At 39.4% G+C, this 24978-nt stretch overlaps 1 protein-coding gene across 6 annotated transcripts in view; it reads left to right on the top strand.

Annotated features, from left to right (window-relative positions):
- ERG (ETS transcription factor ERG) overlaps positions 1-24978 on the top strand; it is a 149197-nt gene that overhangs the window by 97093 nt on the left and 27126 nt on the right. For all 6 annotated transcript variants that reach the window (XM_083826804.1, XM_083826801.1, XM_083826802.1 and 3 more), the window contains one exon: positions 16271-16488. In XM_083826804.1, the coding sequence (XP_083682930.1) occupies positions 16271-16488 (218 nt within the window). The remainder of the gene's footprint in view (positions 1-16270; positions 16489-24978) is intronic.

The raw sequence follows: 24978 nt of genomic DNA, 5'->3' as shown, positions 1-24978 counted from the left end.
AGAGCAAGTTCTGTACACACATGGTCTGGTGGCTAATGATTAGGGCAGAAGACTAGAAGGCAGTCTTTTTCAGTTATATCCACACATCTTTGAGAAATTTAGTGTGACTTGAAAAAATCACTGCATATTTAGAAAAAAAAAAAAAGGGGGAAAAAAAAAAGCTGATCTTTAAGGTCCCTTCCAACCCAGGCCATTCTATGATTCTATGATTCTATGAAAACAGCTGCTTTTTATTTCCAGGTTCCCATCCTGAGACACTTTCATTGTGATTTTCAGAGTTTTTCTATTTTCCACTGAATTGGTGTCATTACTAACCTCTCAGCACTTCTAATCTGGCATGAAATGGGACATTGTAATACTCAGCTGCTAAATTTGCTAGGCTGTTACATAGCTCAGTTAATACTGAAGTTGTTCTGGTGCTTTCAAAAATATCTATAGATTTAGGGCTGCTAGCTCTTATTTACAAATAGTTCCATTTATATCAATAAGAATGGTCATATAAAAAAATCAGTGTGAAATGCAAAATTTTTAGCTATTAAGTTTTGAAGTGATTAACATAGTTTGCTTTGCAAGAATTGATGACCTCACTAACACCTAATAAGTATCATGAGAGTTAGGAAAATATCCCCAAGGATTGTACTAGAAATACAGAATCAGGAACTCTGAACTTTGAAAACGGCATATATAAAAACTGAATTTTCAATTAACTGTTTTTAAAGATTATTTGTGTGTGTGACAAATGTAATAATTAGTGTACTGAAAATACAAACCCTAATTATACAGAAAGTAGAATACAAGATGTGGCAGGAATTTAAAATATTTCTAGCAAATGCTTTCCCCACAGTTGTGACTGAATACCGAAGCATCAGAGGGTAATAAACAGCCTTAAAACATGCCTGGTCAGTGATGAAATACTTAACATGAGGAAACAAAAATATTCCTGAAGCCTTAGATCTGTTTTCCATATTCTTACAAAAGAGTTGGTTTCTAAAGATGTGTTTTAGATTACAGTCTTACTGGGAGTATCTCATAAGAAAACAGTTTGGAAAACTTTCATATATTTAAAAAATATTCGGAAGAGATACTGTTCTCTTAGTAAAATCAATTACAAGTTTCTATTAACTGTGATGAAGCAAAATTAGTTCCCATTGAGTGATTTAAAATCAATTTTTTTTGGTAAAGGTAATGTTGGAAATCCTCAGCAATCAGTTTATATTCATCTAGCTGCAGAATTATGGTCTGGAGAAATTCATGCTTTGGACAGATGTGTAGTTCAAGCCTGGATAACTGAGGCTAGGTACCTACATGTATGTGAGAATCATAATTAGTAAGTTGACTTGCAAATGTACCAAGCACCCACAACTACAAAAACCTCATTAGCTGGATATGTTCAAGTGAATTGAATGATATATTAAAAAAAAAAAAAAACACTAAGAATTTTCCTTGGTCAAAATCCAGTCTTCAGTCTGTCAGGATCTCATAAGGAAAACAAAGCATAAAAAGCCCACCTTCCTGCTCTCATGCCAAGTGTTCTTATCAACTTACTGCTGTTTCAGCTCACCTCAGCTGTTGGCATCTGCTGACATTATCAAAAGCCAAGCCCCAACATTACAGAAGAGCAGGAAGGTTCTGCATATGATGAGTGAGAGCTCTCCTCCCATCAGTGGAATATGTTGCATTAGGGAGTTTGCCCAGCAGGATCATGGAGGGATATTGCATGGACATCTATAGCTGGAAGGGTTTGGGGCTGAAAGGGGAATAAAGGAGATTGCTGTTGGCACTGAACATGGCATTCGCTCTGGCATGTTCTCCCCACCATGAGGTCCAGGGATTGTCCTGGCCAGCTCAAGGGCATCAAAATGTGTAGGGGTCAGTCCTGTTCCCCCCTTGCCACCTTGATGTTGACAAGAGAGGGAGACAAGTAGAGCCAGTGAAAGCAACTGCAGAAGGAGAGAGGGCAGAGATGAGTCACATTTATAGTTTCAGCTGGGTTTGCTCCAGTTTGTGCTGAAGTGCTCTTTGCTCTGCCTTCCCCCTTTCTCAGTCTTTTCTCCTCACTGCCACTCCATTTTTTGCTGGTCTTGCATAGTATTTATTTATTTATTTAGTTATCTTCTGCATAGCTCATTCAAATTGAAGAATAACCCTTGGCACAACCACGACGTTCACTTTGGTCACACTATGCTCTTAAATTGTGCTATGTATCCATTTCCCTCGGCTTGTGTCACTCCTGTGTTAGTTGCAAGCATTTTGTAACGAGGTCTAGCTACTCCTTTGCCCTAGTTCAGTACACAAGATAGCAGAGTCTGGGGTTGCATCTAGCACTGTATAACACTCACAGTTAGTAAATACTATTGAGGCAGTTGAAATACCCTTTTTGCTGCAGTGCCATTGAGTCCACAGTAGGAAATCAGCACATCATGGCATACATTTTGGCCTGTATCTCCTTTGTCGAGTACTTCTTCCATGGTAATGACAGGTCTTGGTGACATGAGGTAGAATTTGGACTGTAGGTGATTGGAAACTCTATGTTTTTTCATATTTTATCAACAGAAGGAAACCACATTTTTTCCCTGCAAAAGCAATATATCCCTACCCAAAAATTTGAAAGCCAGTCAGATTCATGATTTGGGAAAATGTGATCCAATTGTTCTGTTGCTTCTACAAATGTTTCTTTCTTGCATAATCATCATGGACAGCAAGACTAAAACAGTTTGTTCCTTGCTTATTTTTATTCCTTCTTTCTGCTTTTATATCCTTGACAACCCAAATACCGAAACAAGATTTAAAAATGGCACAGTGACATTTATCATTGACTTTTATCATATGTGTCTCAACAAGTGATATGTATTGTACCTGTGGGAGTTTAGTGTATGGGTTTTCTTGGTTTACTGAATAGCAGGAACTTTGAAGATTGCTCAGGTCAGCCACGAAATAAATCAACAAGATCTTCTTGTTTTCCCTTCTTATAGAACAACATGTATCATTTTGCTTTATTTAGTCCATGCTTTCTTTTTTATTAGATTGCAGAGAAACATAAATGGTGTCTGTTTACATTCCTTACTGATTCAGCTTGAAATTATGACCAAGTATGGCTTGAGTAGTCTATAAAAAGATATGGTAGTTTCTGGCTGTCAGACATATAAAGGTGTTCCTGGAAGCTCAAAACCCAGAGTGCAAATCAGTTAGCCTTCTGGATGATTTTGAAACCTCAAATCCTTTGAAATAGTTGGCAACCTGCCTATTGCATATTTACAGTTACACAACTCTTCCTCTCTGAGACTTTTAAAAGTTCCTCCTTCCTTTTTTCTTTAAGTCCCTTGGCAGCATCAAAACAGCTTCTTTCTCTCTCTCTCTCCCCCCTCTCTCCAGCCCTTCCCCCTCCAGCTCTCACTCTCCTTGGTATGGCATATTGTTCTGTGGAAATGGGTTGTTTTGAGTTCACACTTTGTTTTCCTGATGTTTTTCTGGGAAGCTGGACATGACACAAAAGATATGGGAGCAGCTTGTAGGAAATGGGTTTGTTTGGGGAAACAATAAAAGAGAAACAGCCCGCATACCTCTCTTGTATGTACATTTGAAGGCATAGCATACAGTATATAAAGATATTCTGGGGGCCATTTTTCAGTAAAGTCCAAAGAAAAGTAAATCCAAATCTTTTCTTTTAACATATCTTAAGTCTTCATCCAACCAGCTTAATTTCTTATAGTATAACCTGTTAGTCACCTGGTCTTATTAGCAAGGTATGGGGAAAAGCATCTTGATGTTTTCTTTTGGTGTAGTAAATGCAAATCTCAGTGTTCTGGTCTTGAGATTGTCTTCACTTCAGTTGACTTTCTTAGTTCTCTTCTCATCATTGGCAGCAGGAAGATTTTTTGGTTCTCCTGGAGTTGATGGTGTCACAGAAAACTCAGATATGAGTCAATATTAGAATTGCAGGGAATGTCTTTAGTAAGAATGATAATGATGGTAATCACTAGCTTAGAAGAGATACTTCTACAAGGATAAAATGCAGAATTTCTCTTGTTCCCATCTCAAAAATATTGCTACACACAGTTTCCTTTTCATCTTCACATGTACAATTAAACATAACTGGATTCAGCAGAAAACATAGTCACAGAGCCATGACTGGTGCAGTGAAGGTAGAGGTTGACTAAAAAAAGGAAAATTAATGAAAAAAAAAAGTTTAAAATTTGTAATTTTGAATTGGTGTTATTCTTTAGAATGACATTGTTTAACATCTGTAATAAGTTCAATTAAAAAGTAAAACCAAAGGTGCCATTGGTAGTAATATTTATTTATTTATTTATTAATGACAGCATTTTTTGTGTGTGTGTATGTGAGTATTTCTTATTTTTGTTTGTTTGATTGATTGATTGTTTTGTTTGGCAACAAAGAATATTCATCTCAACTTTGTCATCAATGTTAAACAACATTTTTCTTCTGATCCATTCTGACTACAGTATATCAAAAAACATACCAGTCTATTTGATTGATCTTACAGTTAATGCTCAAGCTAAAATGATGATTTCCTTACTTTACGGTGGTCCAAGAGAGCAGGTTGAATATGCTTAAAGCTAAGCACATGCTTAACTTTGTCATTATTTTACTAAGTACTTTCCTGTCTTAATCTTAGCACATGCAGAAATGTCTTAATGCTATGACATACAACCCCATATTAATTTCATTAGTCATGTTTTGTAGCAAATGACTAAAATAGCATGTGCTGAATTATGAATCAAGATATTCATTATAAACAATTATAGGAAAGTATGTTAGGCTATACACTATAAAGGTTATCATGACAGGAAGTTAGATTTTATATACATAGTCAGCATTCTTGGAAAGTTAATTTTGAATTCAGAAAGATTACTCATCTAAGCAATATTCCATATGCTTGTAAAATGGGGAATACCATGGGACACGTATATATTCATTGCATGCATGGAAGATCCAGAATAAAAGGTGGCTGTGGAAAAGGAAGGGAAACTAATGTAAACAAAGGACTTCTCTGTTACAATGTTGTGCAAAAATGGAGAGAGCTCTTGATGTAGTGATTTTTACTTTATTTTCTTTTTTAAAAAAAAGTAATAGCAATTTGCATTTTAATTCCAATTATCTAATGGAGAAAATTCAGTCAAAAATATCAAGATAAATACATTTGGAAGTAAATGAAAACATTCTTATAAATAAAGATCGCTTAAGCAGTGTTTGTTTGCAAAAGTTATCAAGCAGAGAAATTAATAAATGTTGAATGTGATAAATGTTGTTTAAATAGGAATGTGGGAATTTAAAATATGTATGAAGGGGAACACATGTGAGCATCAAAAACCTTTGCATCCTGATGTAGCAGGCAGGAGGACCTCCAGCTCCAGTGTTCCCTGAGGGGGAAGCTGAGCTGCAGGAAGGCGGCTCTACAGATACTGATGAATGGTTCCTCTTTCCCCTCTCCAGGCTGATCCCTGTGTATTTCTCTGCTGCTTTTTTTTCAGTTTTATCCCTACTGTTTAATTCTTTCATCAATACCTTGGTTATAAAGGTTTCTTCATTCCTTCACATACATCTCTCATCAATTCTCGGGGCTTGGACTGGCGTACGCTTCGCTGGGTTAGAAACTGGCTGGATGGCCGGGCCCAGAGAGTTGTGGTGAATGGAGTCAAATCTGGTTGGAGGCCGGTCACTAGTGGAGTCCCCCAGGGCTCGGTACTGGGGCCGGTCCTCTTTAATATCTTTATTGATGATCTGGATGAGGGCGTCCAGTGCACCCTCAGTAAGTTTGCAGATGACACCAAGCTAAGTGCGTGTGTCGATCTGCTCGAGGGCAGGAAGGCTCTGCAGGAGGATCTGGATAGGCTGGAGCGATGGGCTGGGGTCAACTGCATGAAGTTCAACAAGGCCAAGTGCCGGGTCCTGCACCTGGGCTGCAACAACCCCAAGCAGAGCTACAGGCTGGGAGATGAGTGGCTGGAAAGCTGCCTGGCCGAGAAGGACCTGGGAGTATTGGTGGATAGTCGGCTGAATATGAGCCAGCAGTGTGCTCAGGTGGCCAAGAAGGCCAACGGCATCCTGGCCTGTATAAGAAGCAGTGTGGCCAGCAGGTCGAGGGAAGTGATTGTGCCCCTGTACTCGGCTCTGGTGAGGCCGCACCTCGAGTACTGTGTTCAGTTTTGGGCCCCTCGCTACAGGAAGGACATGGACGTGCTCGAGCGAGTCCAGAGAAGGGCAACCAAGCTGGTGAGGGGTCTGGAGAACAAGTCTTACGAGGAGCGGCTGAGGGAGCTGGGCTTGTTCAGCCTGGAGAAGAGGAGGCTCAGGGGAGACCTCATCGCTCTCTACAGTTACCTGAAAGGAGGCTGTAGAGAGGTGGGGGTTGGTCTATTCTCCCACGTGCCTGGTGACAGGACGAGGGGGAATGGGCTAAAGTTGCGACAGGGGAGTTTTAGGTTGGATGTTAGGAAGTACTTCTTTACCGAAAGGGTTATTAAGCATTGGAACGGGCTGCCCAGGGAGGTGGTGGAGTCACCATCCCTGGAGGTCTTTAAAAGACGTTTAGATGTAGAGCTTAGGGATATGGTTTAGTGGAGGACTTAGTGTTAGGTCGGAGGTTGGACTCGATGATCTTGAGGTCTCTTCCAACCTAGAGAAATCTGTGAATCTGTGAATCTGTGAATTTGCTGTTGAATTTGTCTATGGTATATAGTACACATTGGAGAAAACTATTTTAAAGACTGAATTATTTTTACTTTAAAATTTTTGTTCTGAGATTGATGATGGGATTCTCTAAAAATTGTCTTTACATATACTTGTGTGTACATATATAATGGACATATATAATTATATGCGCAAATATATATATGATGTGTCAACCCACCACAGTGAACAAATATGAAACAGTATAAAGGCAATATATAATTCTGTAATTTAGGGTAAGCAATAGGAAAAATAGCTTCAAATGTTACCATCTTGTTATAACACTGGAGAAATCTTTTGAATAAGGCAAAAAAAATTGTGTGGCATTATTTTGCTAAGATTTTTCTCAGTAAAGTTGCCAAAACCAAGGGCCAGTTATGTATTCAAGGCAAAACATTTAGTTCTAGACAGATGACTGAATCTGATAAACACATAGTAGTTCTTAAAGACTTTGCATTCAGATTGCGGCCGCTACCTGTGAAGCCAAAGATGCTAATGGGAAACACAGAAAGGATAGGACAGGATAGCATGTCTGGAACGGGATTGCTGTCTTATTTTGGGCAGCTGTTTTGGCCCTAAGACTCTTCCTCTAAGTCATTCTGGTCAATTAGCAAAAGTTCATAGCAGGTGTGGCATGAAACCTCAGTTCACTTCCGATTAGGCTGTAGGCCATTTTACAAATCTGCCACCTGTTTTGCCACACAAATAATACTTAAAAGATTGCTGAAAGAAAACCAAAATAGATTTTTTTTTTATTTTTATAACAAAGTAGAAAGTTGCCTGCTCCTTCAGACTGAGAAGGTCTCAAACCAGAAAAGCAGGGTAGAGGCAAGAGACTAGCTGTCTACCAAAGCAGAAATGGAGTTTTATATCCAAGTTTTCCAAAATTTACTGCCATTTTGGAGCCCTATAAGTTAACAAACAAGATTAAAGGAGGAAAAAACCTCAGGTTTTCAGAATTCATAATTGACAATACTATCAAGATGAAAAGAAAGAAAAGTCTATTGTATTGACTGAAAAATAGTCATTCAAACTTCAGTGTAACAGCTCTGTGCCTGGATGGAAGTGCTAAAATAAGCATACAAAGCTACAGTTTCTTTAAAAATGTATATACAATATACAATCTGCAGGATACAATTGTATTCTTTTTAGCACTGATGAATTGTTTGACATAATCATTGAGGAATACATATTCTGAGCCCAGCTGATCATTGTGCTGCTTGAGCACTGCTGTCCTGTAAGGTCTGTGGGCTGCGCTGGAGCAGGTTCTGTAGTAGACCTGGCCTGTCCAAGTAACCATGATGGTGCCTAGACAGTATATAAGCCACTGGTGAAAGAGCACTTGTCTTTTTCTCTGAAATACTTCAAATCTGAAGTGTCAACCCATTTGGGCTGAGAGTTACATTTGGACTCTGGCCACTATTCAGCACTTGCTTTTTGCATGGACAACGTGTTTGTCCTCATTGCATCAGAGCCATGGATGTCTGACCACCTAAGAGATCTTACAATGTTAACATGAGCCCAAGCATGTGCAGGCTGCAGCCCCAGCTGCCTGAATAGCAAAGCTACCAGTGTAATAAATAAAAAGTAGCATTGCCTCAGTCTTTAAGTAGTTTAACAGCACTCTGCTCATGCAGAAGGAAAAAAGGAATGGGGTTCATTGCTGTATAGCATCAGATTGCTTTATTACCTAGGCTTCTAGATACAGTTTTGTGAATTTCAAGGTCAGCTTTCATTTAGAGGCCAGGCGCAGTTCTTTGTTGTTAGCACTGCTCTTGCATAGGCAGAGCCACTTCAAGACTTACCCTTCAGAGGCATTGTTTTGAAGTCACTCGGGCATTGCATGTGCACTGAACCAGTTGCAGGATGAAGGCTTTCATCATTACATTTGAATAAGCCAACTGCGCTGCTTTAATGATATCTAGGGCATGTGACATATATGAAATAGTTTCCTATTTCCATTTATTTACTCTTTTTTGGGGGGGTTGAACTATGCATTTGCTCTTTACTATGAGATAAAGATGTCAGGTGAAATAATTGATTGTGAAATGGCAATTCTTTCAATCAGATGTTCATGTATACTTTGTGATCTCTGAAAGTTAATGGTTCGTCAACTCTATTTGGTGTGATAATTCTGTGTGGGGTGCAGGGTAGTCCCAAATATGGCACTGAACTTGGCATGAAAGAGACATGTTTTCTAAAGCGAGACATATTTTTGTCATTTTTACCAAAATTTCCCCATTTGCAACAGTGGAGCAGTAATTTTTCCTTTTTTTATGAAGCACTTGAGGACCTGGAGGTGAATGTTTCATGCTACAAATATTGCCCTATGATGAAAGGAAGTGACAAAAATAGCCTGGGTAAAAATAGGGTTGACTGACCTTTCAAGAATGACAGCCTATATATTAAATATGATGATAAAGTACTGCACCCTGCATTTGAATTTATAATGTCTCAGAATTTGTTCACTACAAGACAGAAAGTTAAACCTTTGGGCTTAGCCATGAGGGCTCCATTCACATCATTAGTGCTAGTGAAGTCAGGAGAATGATTTACACAAAGAGGGCTGCAGGATTGCTCCTTACACATCTGTGATTTTTTCCCAGAAATAAATCTAGCCTGTAATTTCATAACATCATTTTGATGGATGCTTGATTATTCTTTTTTTCAAGTGGGACCACAGCAGTGGCTTTCCTTTGCTTCCAAGCATCCTTTGTATTTGTCTCAGCAAGAGGTGAAGATACCAGATTAGTGGTAGCACCCTGCCTGTGTTTGGATTACCCTAGACTATCCAAGTGTTCATTGCAAATAGGTGGAGGATGTTAGCTGAGCTAGCAATAAGATTCTCGTGGGTGGAGGTGAGGACAACATCTGTCTTTCCTATCTTGTACTTGCCAAGGCTTTTTGTTGTTCCTGAACTCTCTCATGAATATAATATGTGGATTTTTGTCTGATCTAATGAATCCAAGACTTAGAGATTTAGAAGGAAAACATTTTCCAGATGTGTGCTGCAATTTCTGACTCAGGTGACTGCATTTTAAGTAGTAACCTTTTCCAGTATGTTCCACACACCATATTGAATGTCTTGAAAACCTCTTCTTTTGCAAATGTTCAGAATAGAGATGTAAGAGCATCATGATTAATAAGCTATAGCAGGGCTAAAACATTAACCACAACCACTTGTCTTTTGTTTCACTGATTATTGCTTGGTGCAGTGAATCCAAGGCTCAAAGACTTGGCCTTAAAGCAGGGCTGCAAATTTAGGCTAGGAGCCCTTTAGCAGTTCAGCCACAGCTTGCTTTATTGTGCAGCGATGCCTGCTTCAGATGTGAGCAGAGTGGAGTTTCAGACTGGAAGACTGCCCATTGCTCTGTGAGGTTCTGGTGTCCAGCCTCTCATGTGCTGTGTTTTCCAACATGGAAATGACATTCCTGGCCTGTTTGAAATTAGCCTTTCACTCCAGATAAACTGCATCAGAAGAGCATCAGAAAGTGTAGTTCGGGGAAGAATAGAAAACCATCAAACAAGAGTGAAAGTCTGGAATGGATATACCAAGGTGCATACTATGTCCTTTCTTGGACACTTTCATCTGTTCTTTCTTTCAGTTGCAATTGTTTTACAATTAAATTGTATGCAATTTCAATAACGAATGCTATCAAGTTGCAAGGGATACAGTGTACAACAAAGCATGGAAACACTTAACAGATCTAATTGCATGGTCTTAATCAGAACAGTCTTCCCTCAGAAAATACAGGTCCTCTCCGAATGTAAATGTTTATCAGGAACTTGATGGAAAATTTGTGGGAAAGTGGTGAAACTAATAATTTCAATAATGCTGAAATATTATTTTCTGATAAATAATTTGATAAACTTCCATTCCAATAAGTTCATTCAAGTGTACAACTATTATATGAATATAATCCATAAAAAGAATGTTGTATTTACAATTTTAGAATAGAATGTTTTAACACCTGCAAAACACACACCCCTGCTTTAGAATCCATCCTTCTAATAAATGTTTTGGTGAAAGTTTTCATATAACAGCTTCTTTATCTAATTTAAAATGAAAATAAGTCCCAGTATGTCAAAATTCCTCATTGAACGGAGAATTGATTTTTCTGACCAACTGTAGATATCCAACAAGCACTAGGAAACAGCCTGTGTCTGAATGAATTGTAGCTGTGTTTACACATGCATTATTATGAAATCAGATTAAAGATGAAATAGAAGTTTACATTAATTAGGAGAAATAGCATAAAATCAGTATCAAAAAAAGAGATTATATACATGCACAGCCATATGGCAAAGCTAATTAAAAATTTTTGATTGCAGTGTCTCTGCATGTGCCTCACAGTCAGGGGTAACAATTTCATTTTGAAGTGTGGGAGTGATGACTGTACAAGCAAGAAATGCCTTTTGCTATCTGAAGCACCTCTCAATGTACAAAATGGGTTGTTGCTATATTTGTGACTCCTTATGCATCCTTCTCTTCACATGTACTTTTTGCCCATGGTCCTACTGTTTTGTAGCCAATGTTCTTGATTGTACTAGTGTGCTATTTTCTGCTATAATTTTTACATTGCTGGGTAGTAAGTTCTTGATTTTAAACATTCTTGAAGCATTTTTTGACCACCAAGACACTTCATAGATTTTTTTGATAGACAATGAGGATAAAGAAAATCTACTAAACCTTTTTCTGTTACAGGGAATAAGCAATAAGCAATGGAAATATTCAAAGAAATTAAAAAAGAAAAAAAGAAAAGAAAAAAAAAAGAGCTGAATATTCTTAGATATACATACATACACATGTGTATATAGATATACACACACTATACATACACATACAGTGAGTGTACTACCTGAACTCGTGACTGAATTTTATTGCCATAGAAATAAATGAAAATGCTAATGTCTAAAGTAGAGGTTGGCTTGATGGCATGCAGGGAGAGTACAAAAATGTATTTCATGCACAAGCAAGCATGTTTCCTAATTAGAATTAACTTGAGAAAAAGCATCACCAGGTTAGAATGGCCTAAAAATTCTTTTTAAAATCCTACTGAAGTATTTTTTCCACAACAACCCTAATAACAAACAAATTATGCTAGACAACTGCACACCTCATTATCTCCGTTAATGATTCCTTAATGTTGATCAAACTCAAGAAAAAAAAAAAAAGTCTTTGTCCTTAGTTCCTGACATTGCATATAAAGGACAATCAAGCTTGCATATACTTCTCATGATGGGAACTACTTCAATCACATTTCCTGTAACTTCGTGTTTCTGGGCCAAGTAATCTTGTATTTGATTAAGTAAACACCTTTGTCCTAATGACTTCATGCGTACTTTAAAGGCGTTGCTCTACCTATTGTTCTACAAATTTGTCAGTCTGTTAGTCTATTTTTTTTAACTTAGTGAAGTATAAGTCAAAACTAAATAGAGAAAGACATTTTGTTCTTTTATCATTTGTACAGAAAGTTCAGCTGAGAAGGTTTTTCATAGTACAGAGGATAAAAAATAGAAAACTCTTAATGAAGGAACAGATTTTCATGTTTTGCTTGTGACATCGTGAAAGTAAGTATGTGGAGAAAGAAGGAAAATCCGCGTCCAATATTGACCTCATATAATATTAGAAGTGGTTCGACTTCACAGGCTTGCATGAAAGCCTTTCCCACCTGCCACTGCAAGCATTCTGTGTGGGTTTCTTCATATTACATTACCCCAGACACTGGTTACTAGAAATTAAAGATTTCATTTCTGAGGTGTCATGAGAATATGCTATTGTCATGAGAAATCCACAATGATGACCCATTCAATACTAAAATTATTCCCCCAAAGGTGCAGAACTTTGCAAGATGGAAAAGAGCCTTGTTATACAACTATTTTATAATATTTATTAATGTTTACTTTGCTTTATCCCACTTACTGCTTGATGTTGCCAAACTGCTTCAGTAATAGCGTTAATATGGATGAGAAAAAAAGATTAACATGTAAATGAGTAATGAAGAGAATTTACTAGAAATAGAACTGACATCCATATGTAAAAATCCCTTGCCAAACATTGTCAGGATTAATGTCTTTGTCTATGTTTTTAAGTGGCCAGACCATGCAGCTATTCTTCATGATGGTTAATGCTAACAAATTGATATTACATTTGGTCGAAGAGATAGCATTTAGAATTACAGCAGAAAGCACATTTCTATGTTCCTGTATTTAAGAAAGAAAGACCCATTCTGCCTTCTGTCAGCTATTCGGTACAGCTGTTAGAGCTTTCCTTTTACAGCTTATGTAGGGTTAAGACTTGAAGGCTTTAATCAGTAATGAGAAATCAAGGATGGACAAGATGAAACGATGCATACAAGAAGCAGCTGGAGGACATTTTCTGTTGTTTTTTTTTTTTTTTTTAATACAAAATTATGTCAGTTATCAGGCATTCTTGTGTAGCTGAGAAATGTTTCAAATTTCTTGATGCTATTTCTATGCTTTCCCACACTACGTGTTTCACAAGAGGTTATATCAGGTTGCACTAGCCTCTCATTGTTCAGCATCACTGTGTCTTGCAAGATCAGTGGATTCAGAAATACCCAGGACAGAAATCCTCAATTTTTAAGATCACTAGGCCAAAAATTCAGCAGTTACCATTTCTCGACACACAGCTCCATCCCATGTATTGCAGACAACTTCTCCATGTGCGTAATGATATGCAAGGACCACATATATCATCACCTTGTAGTGCTTCCTGGTAAATTGAATTCAATGGTCCTGACTGCATTTGCAAGAGAGGACATTAGGTATGACTTTCTGCACCCTGCCTGACAGGAGAAGCAGCAAAACTGATGCTAAACATAGTTTCCACGTTTCCCACATACAACCTCAACCTTACTTAATGTATGAGAAGAGAGAAAAGATAGTTAAGGAGGAAGTAAGGCTAATTATAGTTTAGACCATACTCTCTAGTTATGCTGACTCCTCAAAATTATGCAAAATCTTACTTAGTTGATTAGTTCAGCTTGTGTAATGTGCGCAAGGGAGGGATGACACATGACCGAGTGTCCTTCAAGACAGGCCAGCAAAGATCAGTGAGGACTTGGAGTAAAACATCAGAGACCTTCACTATCATAAAGTACACAATAATAAGACTTCTGGACAAGGACAAACCCAATGGCACCAAAAGTTGGCAGAAACCCAGTTATTCCTACAGAGACTTTACAGAGCTGTCAGCATGCACTAACTGAAGGCTAACAGGATGGATTTCAGATGACTAAATCAGAACAAAACTCTAGCTAGCAAATTGCAATTTTATTGTCCGAGAATAACAAGTCATTTTTTCCTGAAATACAAGGTCTAAATCCTTCTCCTGGGTTCATTTATGTTTGCCTTGTTTTTGCTGTAGCCTTTCAGATATTTGCACAACCCTTATTAATTGGGTTCATATTTCTGATGTTCCCTGTCCAGCCTCAGTAAGTTAAAATGTGTACTTTCCCTCTTTGTGCAACATAATGTGCATCCATAGTACAGACAATATTTACTGTCACTAGTGATACCAACAAATAGAAACACCATATTTTTTGGTTTGCATTCATGATCCTACTAAATATTCTTATATTACTTTATATTAGGTTGAGTCAAGTTTAATAGAAACAAGAATAAAATTGCTTTGCATCTCTTGTGTGTGGGAGGATAAGAAATACATTCATTATGTAGCATTTAATGCCTGTTTTGAAAACGTTTTTACAGAGTGAAAGATTTCTGCAGAGTGAAATAATATTCTTCCTGTTGTATTTGCAATCTTGTTCCTGCTTTCCCCCATATATTTCACACTTACATGTATTTACTGTGGCTAACTTTTCCAAAATTAGCAACTCATTACCTAATTTTTGGTTCGTTTATTAGCTTTTCAGTGGGACAGAATAGAGGGAACTATGCAGTAATTAGTCTTAGGTGCAGGTAATGTTGTGATCACTTGGCCAGACTATATGTGTGTGTATATACAATATGATATGAGCGTATATATATATATATATCTTCGTGAAAAACTCACACAGACTGTTTAGAAAGATTTTTTTTTCCATCCAACATAACATTTTGTTTTTCTAGCTTATGTGATGCGACCCCTGCTACTTTAACATTCAAGTGCATTAAGTCCTCCTGCTGTTGTTCATTACAGTGTAGCCAGGGGAGCAACCTTTAGGGCGCAAGGGACCAGCAGCCATCTCACCTCCCACCTCCTTGAAAAGCAGGAGCTTTCTGCAGGCTTTCCCAGGAATGTCTCATCAGAAATCTTAAGACCACCAGCAGTAGGAGTTTTTAGCATGTCTGGGCAGGCCAAAGACCTCCCTGTCAGGGAGGCAGGACAGATGCGGTGTTATTGTGGCACCTATCCTGCCTCACAGATGCCCTTTCACACTACCACCAGAGGCAACAATCTGGGAGCTGGGCACAGGCTATGGAAGGAATGTGCAGGGCAGGTGTAATAACCGGGGAGTTAAAACTAAAGGTGACAGGTGAGGACCCACAAACCAGGCAAATAAAAGGAATAATAAGTGTAAGCTGCCCTTAAAACAAAGAAATGTGACTGCTGATTTTAGGATACCATGTGGCTGCTGCCACTCATGCAAAGTCCTCTTCCAGCAGCTGGGGAGGGCCTGAGCATGTCAGCAGAAGGACACCCATTGCTCTACCTCTTCTCTCTCTGCCCTCTCCTCTTTGTCCTCCTCTGCTGATGGATCTGTGCTGTTTTATTGCTCTCATCCCAGCTGAGGTGTGGGCCTGCACGTGCAGTGCCCTGGTGAGTGTATGGCGGTGCACCTGGCTCCTACATGCCCCCAGCCTCTGCACCCATGGTGCAGAGAAGGGACCATGGCCAGCTGGTCCCTTCTACCATGACGGGGGGCTGGGGTCCATATGCTGGGGCCTTCAAGTTCTGCAAGCTACAAGGAAGTGTTTCTGTGAGAGGTGGAGATGCTGTCAGTGGGCATGGCGTCCTACAGGAGCTTGGGGCCTGTTGGTTAGTGGCAAAGCCTGGGACGATCTGCCTTTTGCTGCAGCTGAGGGAAAGAGCAGGATCCCTGGTTCAGGGGTGACAACCGGCTGTGTCTTGGCACCCTGTCCAGGAACAAATTGGCCCTGGTCCCAGAGGAAGGAAGAGAAGCTCCCTGTGAGTCAGCAAGGTCTAGCTCCTGGTCACGTCCTGACAGCTAGCACCTGTGACAGAGCTGTCCCTCCATGTCCACACCTGGAACACGAGGGGCCTGAGATACCTTCCCTCCCTGCCCTCTCCTTTCTCCTGTCACCATGGTATGCTTCCTTGGCTTTTGTCTGAGCATGTGTGTGCCTCTGTTCCACTGCTTGCAGGAGGTGTCTCACCAGGCACGGAATGTGTTGTCCCTCCCTGATGTGCATCTGGCATGGTGAGTCCTCACCTCTGCCAGCAGGAGAGACATGCCCAAAAAGCAGTAGACATTTAAGCAAACAAACAGCTACTTGTCTTCTCATAAGATGGATGATCACCTTTTTTCTTGGGGGATATTACAACATCTGCTCTGAAACACTGTCACGTTGACTTCTCTTCTCTGGTTTGCAGGAAGCGTTATCAGTGGTGAGTGAAGACCAGTCCTTGTTCGAGTGCGCCTACGGATCACCCCACCTTGGAAAGACAGAGATGACGGCCTCCTCCTCCAGTGAATATGGGCAGACGTCAAAGATGAGTCCGCGTGTTCCCCAACAAGACTGGTTATCACAGCCCCCAGCCAGAGTCACCATCAAGATGGAGTGTAATCCAAACCAGGTTAATGGGTCAAGGTAATAAGGCCAGTGTTACCACAGCTGATGTACTCTTTTCTTGTGATGGGCGCAGTTCACTTGTCTAAACTTACAAACTGAGCACCATTTTAAGTGCCCCAAGACACCAGGCCACCAGCTGCTGTCCCAGTAAACCTACAGGTCTCCTGTGTGTTGCAATTCACACCTGTCAACCCCTTTAAGATGGTGGTGCTACAGGCACAGCCTTCTTGAGAGCTTGTGCAATACCTTTCTTTGTTTCTTCTGACTGTGGATAATTTGCAGTATAAACTTGCATTGCAACCTGGGTGAAAGAGCATATATTAAAGTTTGGAAAATATATCTGTGGTGTGGTTTTGAGCTGTTATATTGATCCATCTAGGGCTGTGGAGTATGTGATTAATACTCAACTGAAGTTGTCAAATACAGTAATCAGGTCTGATGCTTTTGCTTTAAATATAACCAAATAGATAACCATAGGAAGTAAATTCTTGTAATGTCAGAGGGAGCAAACTATTGATTTTTACTTTTAAATTTGCCATAAGCATTGTGCTGAAGAACATAATCATGGAGTTGGATTTTAGAAGAGTTTACGATGAAGAAACCCCACCTGTATGGAGGAAAGCAAGGGAGTAGAGAGGAACAAGGAAATAAATTACTCGGCTCAACAGGCAATAGCCATACCCACAGCATGTCAGTGTTTTCTCAGGACTTTTTTTTTGTGGATGTCTCTGTGAAGGACAATTGTATGGATTCGGCTTAAAGAGTAATGTGATGGCTTTTGTGGATATTGACCGGTGTCTCCCCAAAGCATAGGAACCCTCTGTATGATTTTTGCCATCTGAAAAATCACAATGATGCTTGCTTTTTTTTTTTTTTTGATTTTTTTTTTTTTAATTCAAGGAAACTATCCAAGCAAGTGCTTTCCTGTTTAAAGTGCCTGACTGTCAGAACAGTTTTCCTTCAGTGTTGCTGAAGGGCAGAGGTTCAGAAGGAGTCAGTTACTCACAATAGTTGGCGATGTGCCAGTGAAGACCATGCTTCACATCGTTCTGTCCCAAACACCTGCCTACTAATCTCATCTCCCAGCATCAGATGTTTAGATAAACCTCAGCCATGGGCACTGTGGTTATTGTTCACACTTGCTGTGCTAATGTGATGAGCACCACAAGCAGGACAAAGCTGGTTTGACAGCTTATCACACCTACATTTTTCATAAGAATGAAAATTGGATTTTCATAAGGATGGAAAAGGATTTTTAATAAGGATGGGAATTGTTCAGAAGTCAAATCAGACTTTCCAGTGAATAGGCAAAGATTTGAGATATGTAGAAATAAATGGTGAGCTGAAGTTACAAAAAATCAGGGAAAATCTTTTAAGCCTGCTTATTCAGAACCACTTTTAGTGATTTTGTTTGTTCTTTTTTGTGCTAATCAATTACATCAATATAATCATAAATGATGTACTGATCCAAAACTAGTTTCAACTCTTTCTCAAACTACCACTAAATATTTGTTCTGGCATTTTTGCAAGATTACTGGTCACAATTTTTCTTAGTGTAAATTCCACAAAGTGCATTAGGGTAGATAATTAGCGTTAATCATTAGGGGTAATAATTTTTAATATTATGCAGAACTAAAGCCAGTTAGACACAAACTCGTAGTTTCACATACTCACAGATCTTAAGGAAGGGTCTAGATCATACAGATTCCCTTGAAATTTTTGGTCAATCACATTTTATAAATAATCAGCAACAAATTCTGCATTTGTTGTGCTGGAACCCTGAAATACGTAACTAGTCTGAATATTGGAGGAACTAGCCTGAGTCACAAGTTTGTCGCTGTTGTGGTAGTTTAAGTAGAAAGCTGTAGGCAGCAGTGCTGTCTTTTATTAGCCTGGGGAGATACCCGAGCCCAGAGAGGCCCAAAAGTGTCGTTGTGTAGGGACGTGCTGTTGAACATGCAGATGGAAGAACTTTTCTGTTCAGAGCCTCTGCCTCCCTCCCAGGGGCCATGCCTTCGTTGGATAAAAATAGAAGTAACCAAGGCAGGGGGGAACCACAGTGCAGCCACCAGAGCAGAGCACCCCAGCAGCAGGGCTGGAGCCAGGCTCCCCATCCCTCACCTGAACTCTCAGCTCACGTGTTGCTGCCTGCCCAGCGGCATGGCTTTAGCAGGGGAAACAGTAGCTGCATGAAATATTTGTGCATGTGCTCTGCACCGTTACTAGTGAAAGCAATGTCTACCTTTGCAAGGCTGAATGTTGAGGGAATTGTCTTTAAATCATCCTTTTTATACCTGCTACCAGGTCCCATATGGAATAATCATGAAGCACGATTTTGAATCGTACTTTTCCAGCAGAATTGTTATTTGTTATAGTTACGGTGGCACCCAGAAATTGTCATGGCATCTGAAACCCAGTGAAACACTTTTGCACCATACCAACTGCCTTTGCAGCCTGTGACAAATGAAAAGAAGCAATTTTTTGTACTTTCTCTCTCTCTTTCTCCCTCTCTCTCAAAAAAGAAAAGTATTAGGGCTACATATTTCATCATTAGGACTTGCAGTTTAGTGCAAATCAGCTGATCAATGCATGAAGACTAAGTTCCTCATTTTTGTTCAGGCAGCATCACTCATTGCTGCTTCATGTGGCTGTCATTAGAAAGTGAACTACTCAGTGGTGACCATTGTTCCCCAACATGAACCAGCGTGTGAACTGGCATAAGGGTTCTATTGCCATAAGAGTCCATGCAAGCTACTGCTCTGAACTACAGAATGTTCTTGATCAGAACACTGGTTTTCTAAAGGGCACATTCTGGTTGAACATATAATGGCAAGAAATTTAATTATTTCTATGTTGAATTAAAAATAACCTGCAGCATTTGAAGCAGGTTTTCATTCATTAATCTTGGATTTGACAGCCTGACCTTTGACAGAGCAATGCAGAGTTGGTAACTGTAGAAAACCAGGAAAACTCATGCTTCACAAGACATCATGCTAAAAAAAGGCATTTATAGACTACCAAATATAAGAATAGATTAACAGAAGAAAAAAATAATTATGTGTGTATTACTTGATTAACACACAAATAAAAATTAAATTACTCTATTTCATCAGAAATATATTATTTCATAAGGCCTAATACATAATGAAAAAAAAAGTTAATATTATGTTTTTAATATAGAAATAATTTTACCAAATAAAAGTTATAAATACATTTTGACAGTTTAAAAAGTCATATACATATGTGTATATAATGTGCATAATGCTATTACGCTTTGGGAATCGTAATGTTTCTTGGTATGTGATATTCCTGCCAGTTGTAGGAAAAAAAAAAAAAAAAAAAGAAAGTGTATAACTCAAGCCTTGCATAAGATGAAAACATTTACCAGCAGTATATTATTCCTAAATAATTATACCAAATATTCTGATATAATATTGCTTAGGACTACCAACATTGAAAATGCTCAATGTTCAATGCAATATATAAATATTACAAATATATAAATATTACAAAATATATAAATCTTACAAATCTGAAAACCATTTGTTCCTTCTTCAAGTCCCTCTGGGCTTATGCCATGTGTATGTTGGTCTTTCATTGGTTTCCTGGCAGATTATCTGCTGTTTGTCACATACATAATATTGGACACAGTTTATATGTGCAGATTAGCAGTGCCCTTCCACTTGCATTTACTTTTCTGAATAAGCCTTCCCCACCCTGCCCATTTGCAGTCCCTATATTGCTTTCCCTAAATTAAATTCTAATTTCTTAAAAAAAAATGTTTTATAAAAATATTAAAAATGAACACAGGTAGTGGCTAGAGAGCTTGGAGCATCTTCTCATTTTTAATAAAACTGTAGCTGCTCACTTTACACCCATTTTTAAAATCTGGGTTGTCCAAAAGGTGTCTAAAATACCATGGCCATATTGCAGAGCCCCAGAGGTGCTACCTCTAGAATCTGCAGAATACCCTCCCTAATTCTCTTTCTATTTAGGAGCTTGTCTGAACAATACCATGCACAGAAGGTGCAAACCAGGGTACCAGACCCCACAAAATGGCAACTAGAGAATAGTTACCTTCATGATTATTTTTTTTGCCACCCCCCTCTTACTCCTCTCTGTGTTGGGCTGCTTCCTGGCCATATATTCTGTCATCTGGAACAGGGTATAAAATTTTAGGAATGTGTTGGACCTCTTACACACCAACAATTTACACTTAACAATTTCTCACTCAAATGAGAAATGTACTCACCCTGATAGGACTCTCCCCAGATACACTTTGGCTGCAATTGCCCTACGTTAAATCTCAAACCATAATGGTCTAAAAACTGGTATCCCTATGAATTCTGAAGAAATAACTTCAGAAAGAAATTAAAGGGTTATTTTCAGTGTGCTGCAGAGGGATTAACTACACAGTTTTCTTTAACAATAACAGTATTTTTCAAACTAAACTCTGCTGCACAGCACCAGAAAGTATAGCCTAAGGGCCTACCTTAAATTAAAGCAAAAAAAGTTGAAATTAAAGATGTCATTACCTTGCGTATACAATATAGATTGTCACACATAGTATTAAATTCAGTTCCTTCAAATCTGCTATGTTGGTTCAGCCATTATATTTCTTCCAGGCACATAAATCTAATGAGAACTTTTGTGCCACCATATAGTCAGTCTTTCACCTGAATGTAATAATATTGTTTCCTGCTATTTAGTGTTCTTTAGTCAGACCAAAAGATTCACCCTGATATAGTAAGGCACTATAATATAGATCTGGAGATTGCCTGTATCATGCTGTTACTAACTTTTCTGTTTATTTTTCTTTATATATTTTATCAAATTAAATATAAGCAATTCTATTGCAATGTCTGAATGCAACTCATGCATTTAGCATGAAATTCACCTCTGTGGAAATGCTCTAATGAGGCCTAGGGTAGAGCATTTAAGTCTGTGAATTATTCAGTGTGCTGTGATCACCCTCACCCATATATTCCCACTCATGGACATGGACATGCGTGGGAATATACAAAGGTAGCTTGGAAGATCTACATTTACTGGTAGGTAATCTTTCTTTTTAAGGGAGGCTGAGGTGGAACATACGGTCTTATTCAGGCCTCAGATAAATTTTACTTGCCAGGAGCAGTGTGATAATTTAACTGAAAATGCATTATGAATGTTAGCTGCAGTGAAAGCGCAGCAAAAGTTCTCTAACATCAGCTTAGCTGATACAGAAGTTTTAAAGAAATGCCAGAAATAATCAGTTGTCATTAAGATTTAATCATATGAAAAATGCTTTTTTAAGTGCTACCAACTGTACCTTAAAAACCATTTGAAAATGAAATTATCATTTAGTATATCTTTTATGCTGGATCTTTTGGGAAATACCATTTTTCTTTGCGTGTTTCTGTTCTATATTTTCATCAAAGAGCCTCTGTGCTGGCTGGATTGAGTGCATATGACATGCAGGAGGACTTTCAGAGTCCAGAGGAGCCTCTTGTTTTTTTGTTCCCCTCCTGCTCCCCTTGATGTAAGCTCTAATCAATGTAGCTATTTTATGCTTTACAAACAAGCAAATTAGAATGGGTTGCACTTGAGGTACCTTGTGTAGTCTAGCCATGTGCCAGCTAATTTGCCCAGGCACGAAACAGGTTGCATTTATCCATATGGAGCTCTGTACTGCCACCACGACAGGACCATCCTGCTCCCAGGATGCAGGCTGGCGTGCTTTAAGCTAGGTGAGGCACCTCTGTATTATGCTCCAGTCTGTGGGATGATGCTGGTGGATCTAGTTAGAGCATTTCCACACCTTCTGCACATCCAACACATTGAGAAACTGGGCTGATCTGCAGCAGTTACTCTGACATCACTTGCTTTTCAAGGGCATGGCTTTTTCCATCACTGGATCACAACCTAGCTGAGGCTTAGTATCATCCCTCCTACATCTGGTGGCATACCACCGGCATGCAGCCCTGGTATTCTTGGTAAACCTCAGCTCAGACTAAACAACAAGCGTGGTCTAAGACTCGTGGCAGTCAATGGGATTCTCTCCTCTGACTCCAACAGGGCTTGAGTCAGCCCCTACGTCAGTCCACAGCAAAGCTGGGAGATCTGTCTTAAGAGGATGATTTTCCTCTTGCACTTATTGGAGCTGCCTATATAAAGTAGCATTAATCTTGGATAACAATCTTTTTTTCCCACTGATTGGGTGGTTGGTGGAGTGGCTGCCCACCAGGCTGGAAAAACTACAAATTTAGGATCTCCTTCATGCAGGGCTTTATGTGTGATTACTTCCAAGAAGTACCTCTTCACTCTGAAAATCCACCAGTTTAACATTGGTGTGCGTGTGTGTGTTTGTGTGTGCAGGGTTTGGCTCTGTTCTGGAAACAAACGTTGCCAAGGAGAAAAATAAACCATCTCTCCAACTCACCCCTACTGTAGCTACTTTTTAGCAGCTTTTTTGGTACTGGCAGGTGCTGGCTAAAAGCTTTCCACCCTGGGGTGATGTGCTCATTCTTAATTGGCATGGTTACATTTTGGATTAACCACTGATGCTTAAATTGTGTGCTCAAACTTAGGAGGTTAAGACAGAGATGAGGATAACCAAAATTTCAAAAGTGCTAAGCAACCAAATGCTCTCATCTGGGTAGTGAAATAAAAAATTAATCTTCAAACATTGACATCAGACCCCACAAGAGTTAAAAATCACCATCATTATTTCTGACTGTTCCTATCATTATACTGCTTTATTTCAAGTACAGTATTTGCTGCATTTAGAGCATTTAGAAATGGTGGTTGTGGTGCTCCCCCATGCTGGCATAGCACAGGCGCTGACAGTAAGTAGGACATCTCTAAACCAGTGCATTTGGAAATAAGTCTCCTCCTCACCCCCTTCATTTGTAAGTGTTTTATTTTGATCAGGGTAGGATCGATGAGGGTGCTCAGTATTTGAAGCTTGGGAACAACATTTTAAAAACAAAACAGAATGTGAGTAAGAAGAAGAGAGGTGGCTAATCTTCTTTGGCTTTACATTTCGCACCCATCAGCCTCACAGCCCAATAATACTAATCATGAAAATCAGCAGACATTCCACAGACACAGGGGATTATGGTTTCTGTGCAAGATGTCACTTCTGTTTATGCCTGGTGTGCTTTACTTCGCTAACTTTCTATACGATCCCTGCCCACAAAAGAAGGCACATGCGGTTTGGGAAGGGCCTTGTCTCCCAGTATTTCATATTTTATGAAACCACAAATACAACAGTCTTACAAGCTCTTGAAATGAAATACAATTTGAGAAATGTAATCCATTACCATTATAATAGAATTTCTATAAAAATAATAAAAGAAAAACAAGAGAAAATAGGTCCTGAAAGTTATAGGCCAACTGGGAAGTCATTGTGGCTTTGGCCGAGCTATCACCATATCAGACTTCAGCATTCTCCCAGGCAGCAATCTAATTGTAAATTATGTATATACAGAACATCATTTCTTAGCTTTGACTTTTAGTGACCCCATTCCCTTCTTTCCCTTTCTTCACTCCAACCTCACACATAAGAAATATTGAAGTGTTTGCACTAATGGAGAAATGACAACGTGCAGTCAAACTTAAACCAGCTGTTTCCCCGCACTGTGAACACAAAGAGCCAGGCTGGTAATATTTATAGCTTGACTGGCCTCTAGTGAGCCAGACGCTGACTGCCTTAATTTGCCATGATGGCCTAAAGGCTTGAAGCAGCTGTGGATTGCAAGATAGCCGGGAAAGTTAAGCAAGAAATAAATAAATAAATAAATAGAAAAGATTGCTTCAATTAGCAAAAGTTGTTATTTGATTGAAAATGAACTGCTGTTGCATATACAGCTCAATAAACAAGCATCTTTTGTTTTGCTTACAGAAAGCCAACGAAATGCATGTGTTGGCATGTGGCGTTTACTTTCTCCTTTTGTTGAAGGAAGTAACGAGGCACTCTATGTGTCACATTGTGACATCCTTTAGCGACCCCTGGCCTTGCCCTGTGCAAGACAAAGCTCCTACAGAGCCTGGGCAGCCCCCACCACAATGCTATCAACCCTCCTTTGGATGCTGCAGTGGGATGTTAGTGTGGGGCCGCCCCAAGTCCAGGTTTGTTGGGACTATTGAAGACCAGTTTGGCTGCCCCTGCACAGCCCCACATGGAGCAGTTCACCTCTATGTTTGTGTTGCCCCATGAGGACTTCAGTTTTTATTTATTTCTTTTGTCTTCTCGGGCTTGCTTTTGACACTCACCTTCTAGCAAAGTTGAGCAGACTGTCACTGTGGCTTCATCTTCAGCTTTAGCCAACTTTAGGCAGCAGTGTTGATCCTGAGGGGCTTGCTTCCCTTCCACCCTGGCCTTTGCTCTGGGTGAGCATCGCCTATTACACAGCCACCCCAGGTGGGTGGGGGAGTGACTCAGGACATAGCTAGGCACTGAGTTACTTATCCACCCACCCTCCTACCCACCCATTTATTTACTTATTTGTGTATTTGCTGGGGAAG

Source organism: Anser anser, assembly GCF_964211835.1.
Source record: "Anser anser genome assembly, chromosome: 1".
In the NCBI taxonomy this organism is placed as follows: Eukaryota; Metazoa; Chordata; class Aves; order Anseriformes; family Anatidae; genus Anser; species Anser anser.
Note: the sequence above shows the minus strand (reverse complement) of the source record. Positions and strands in the feature narration are given on the sequence as shown.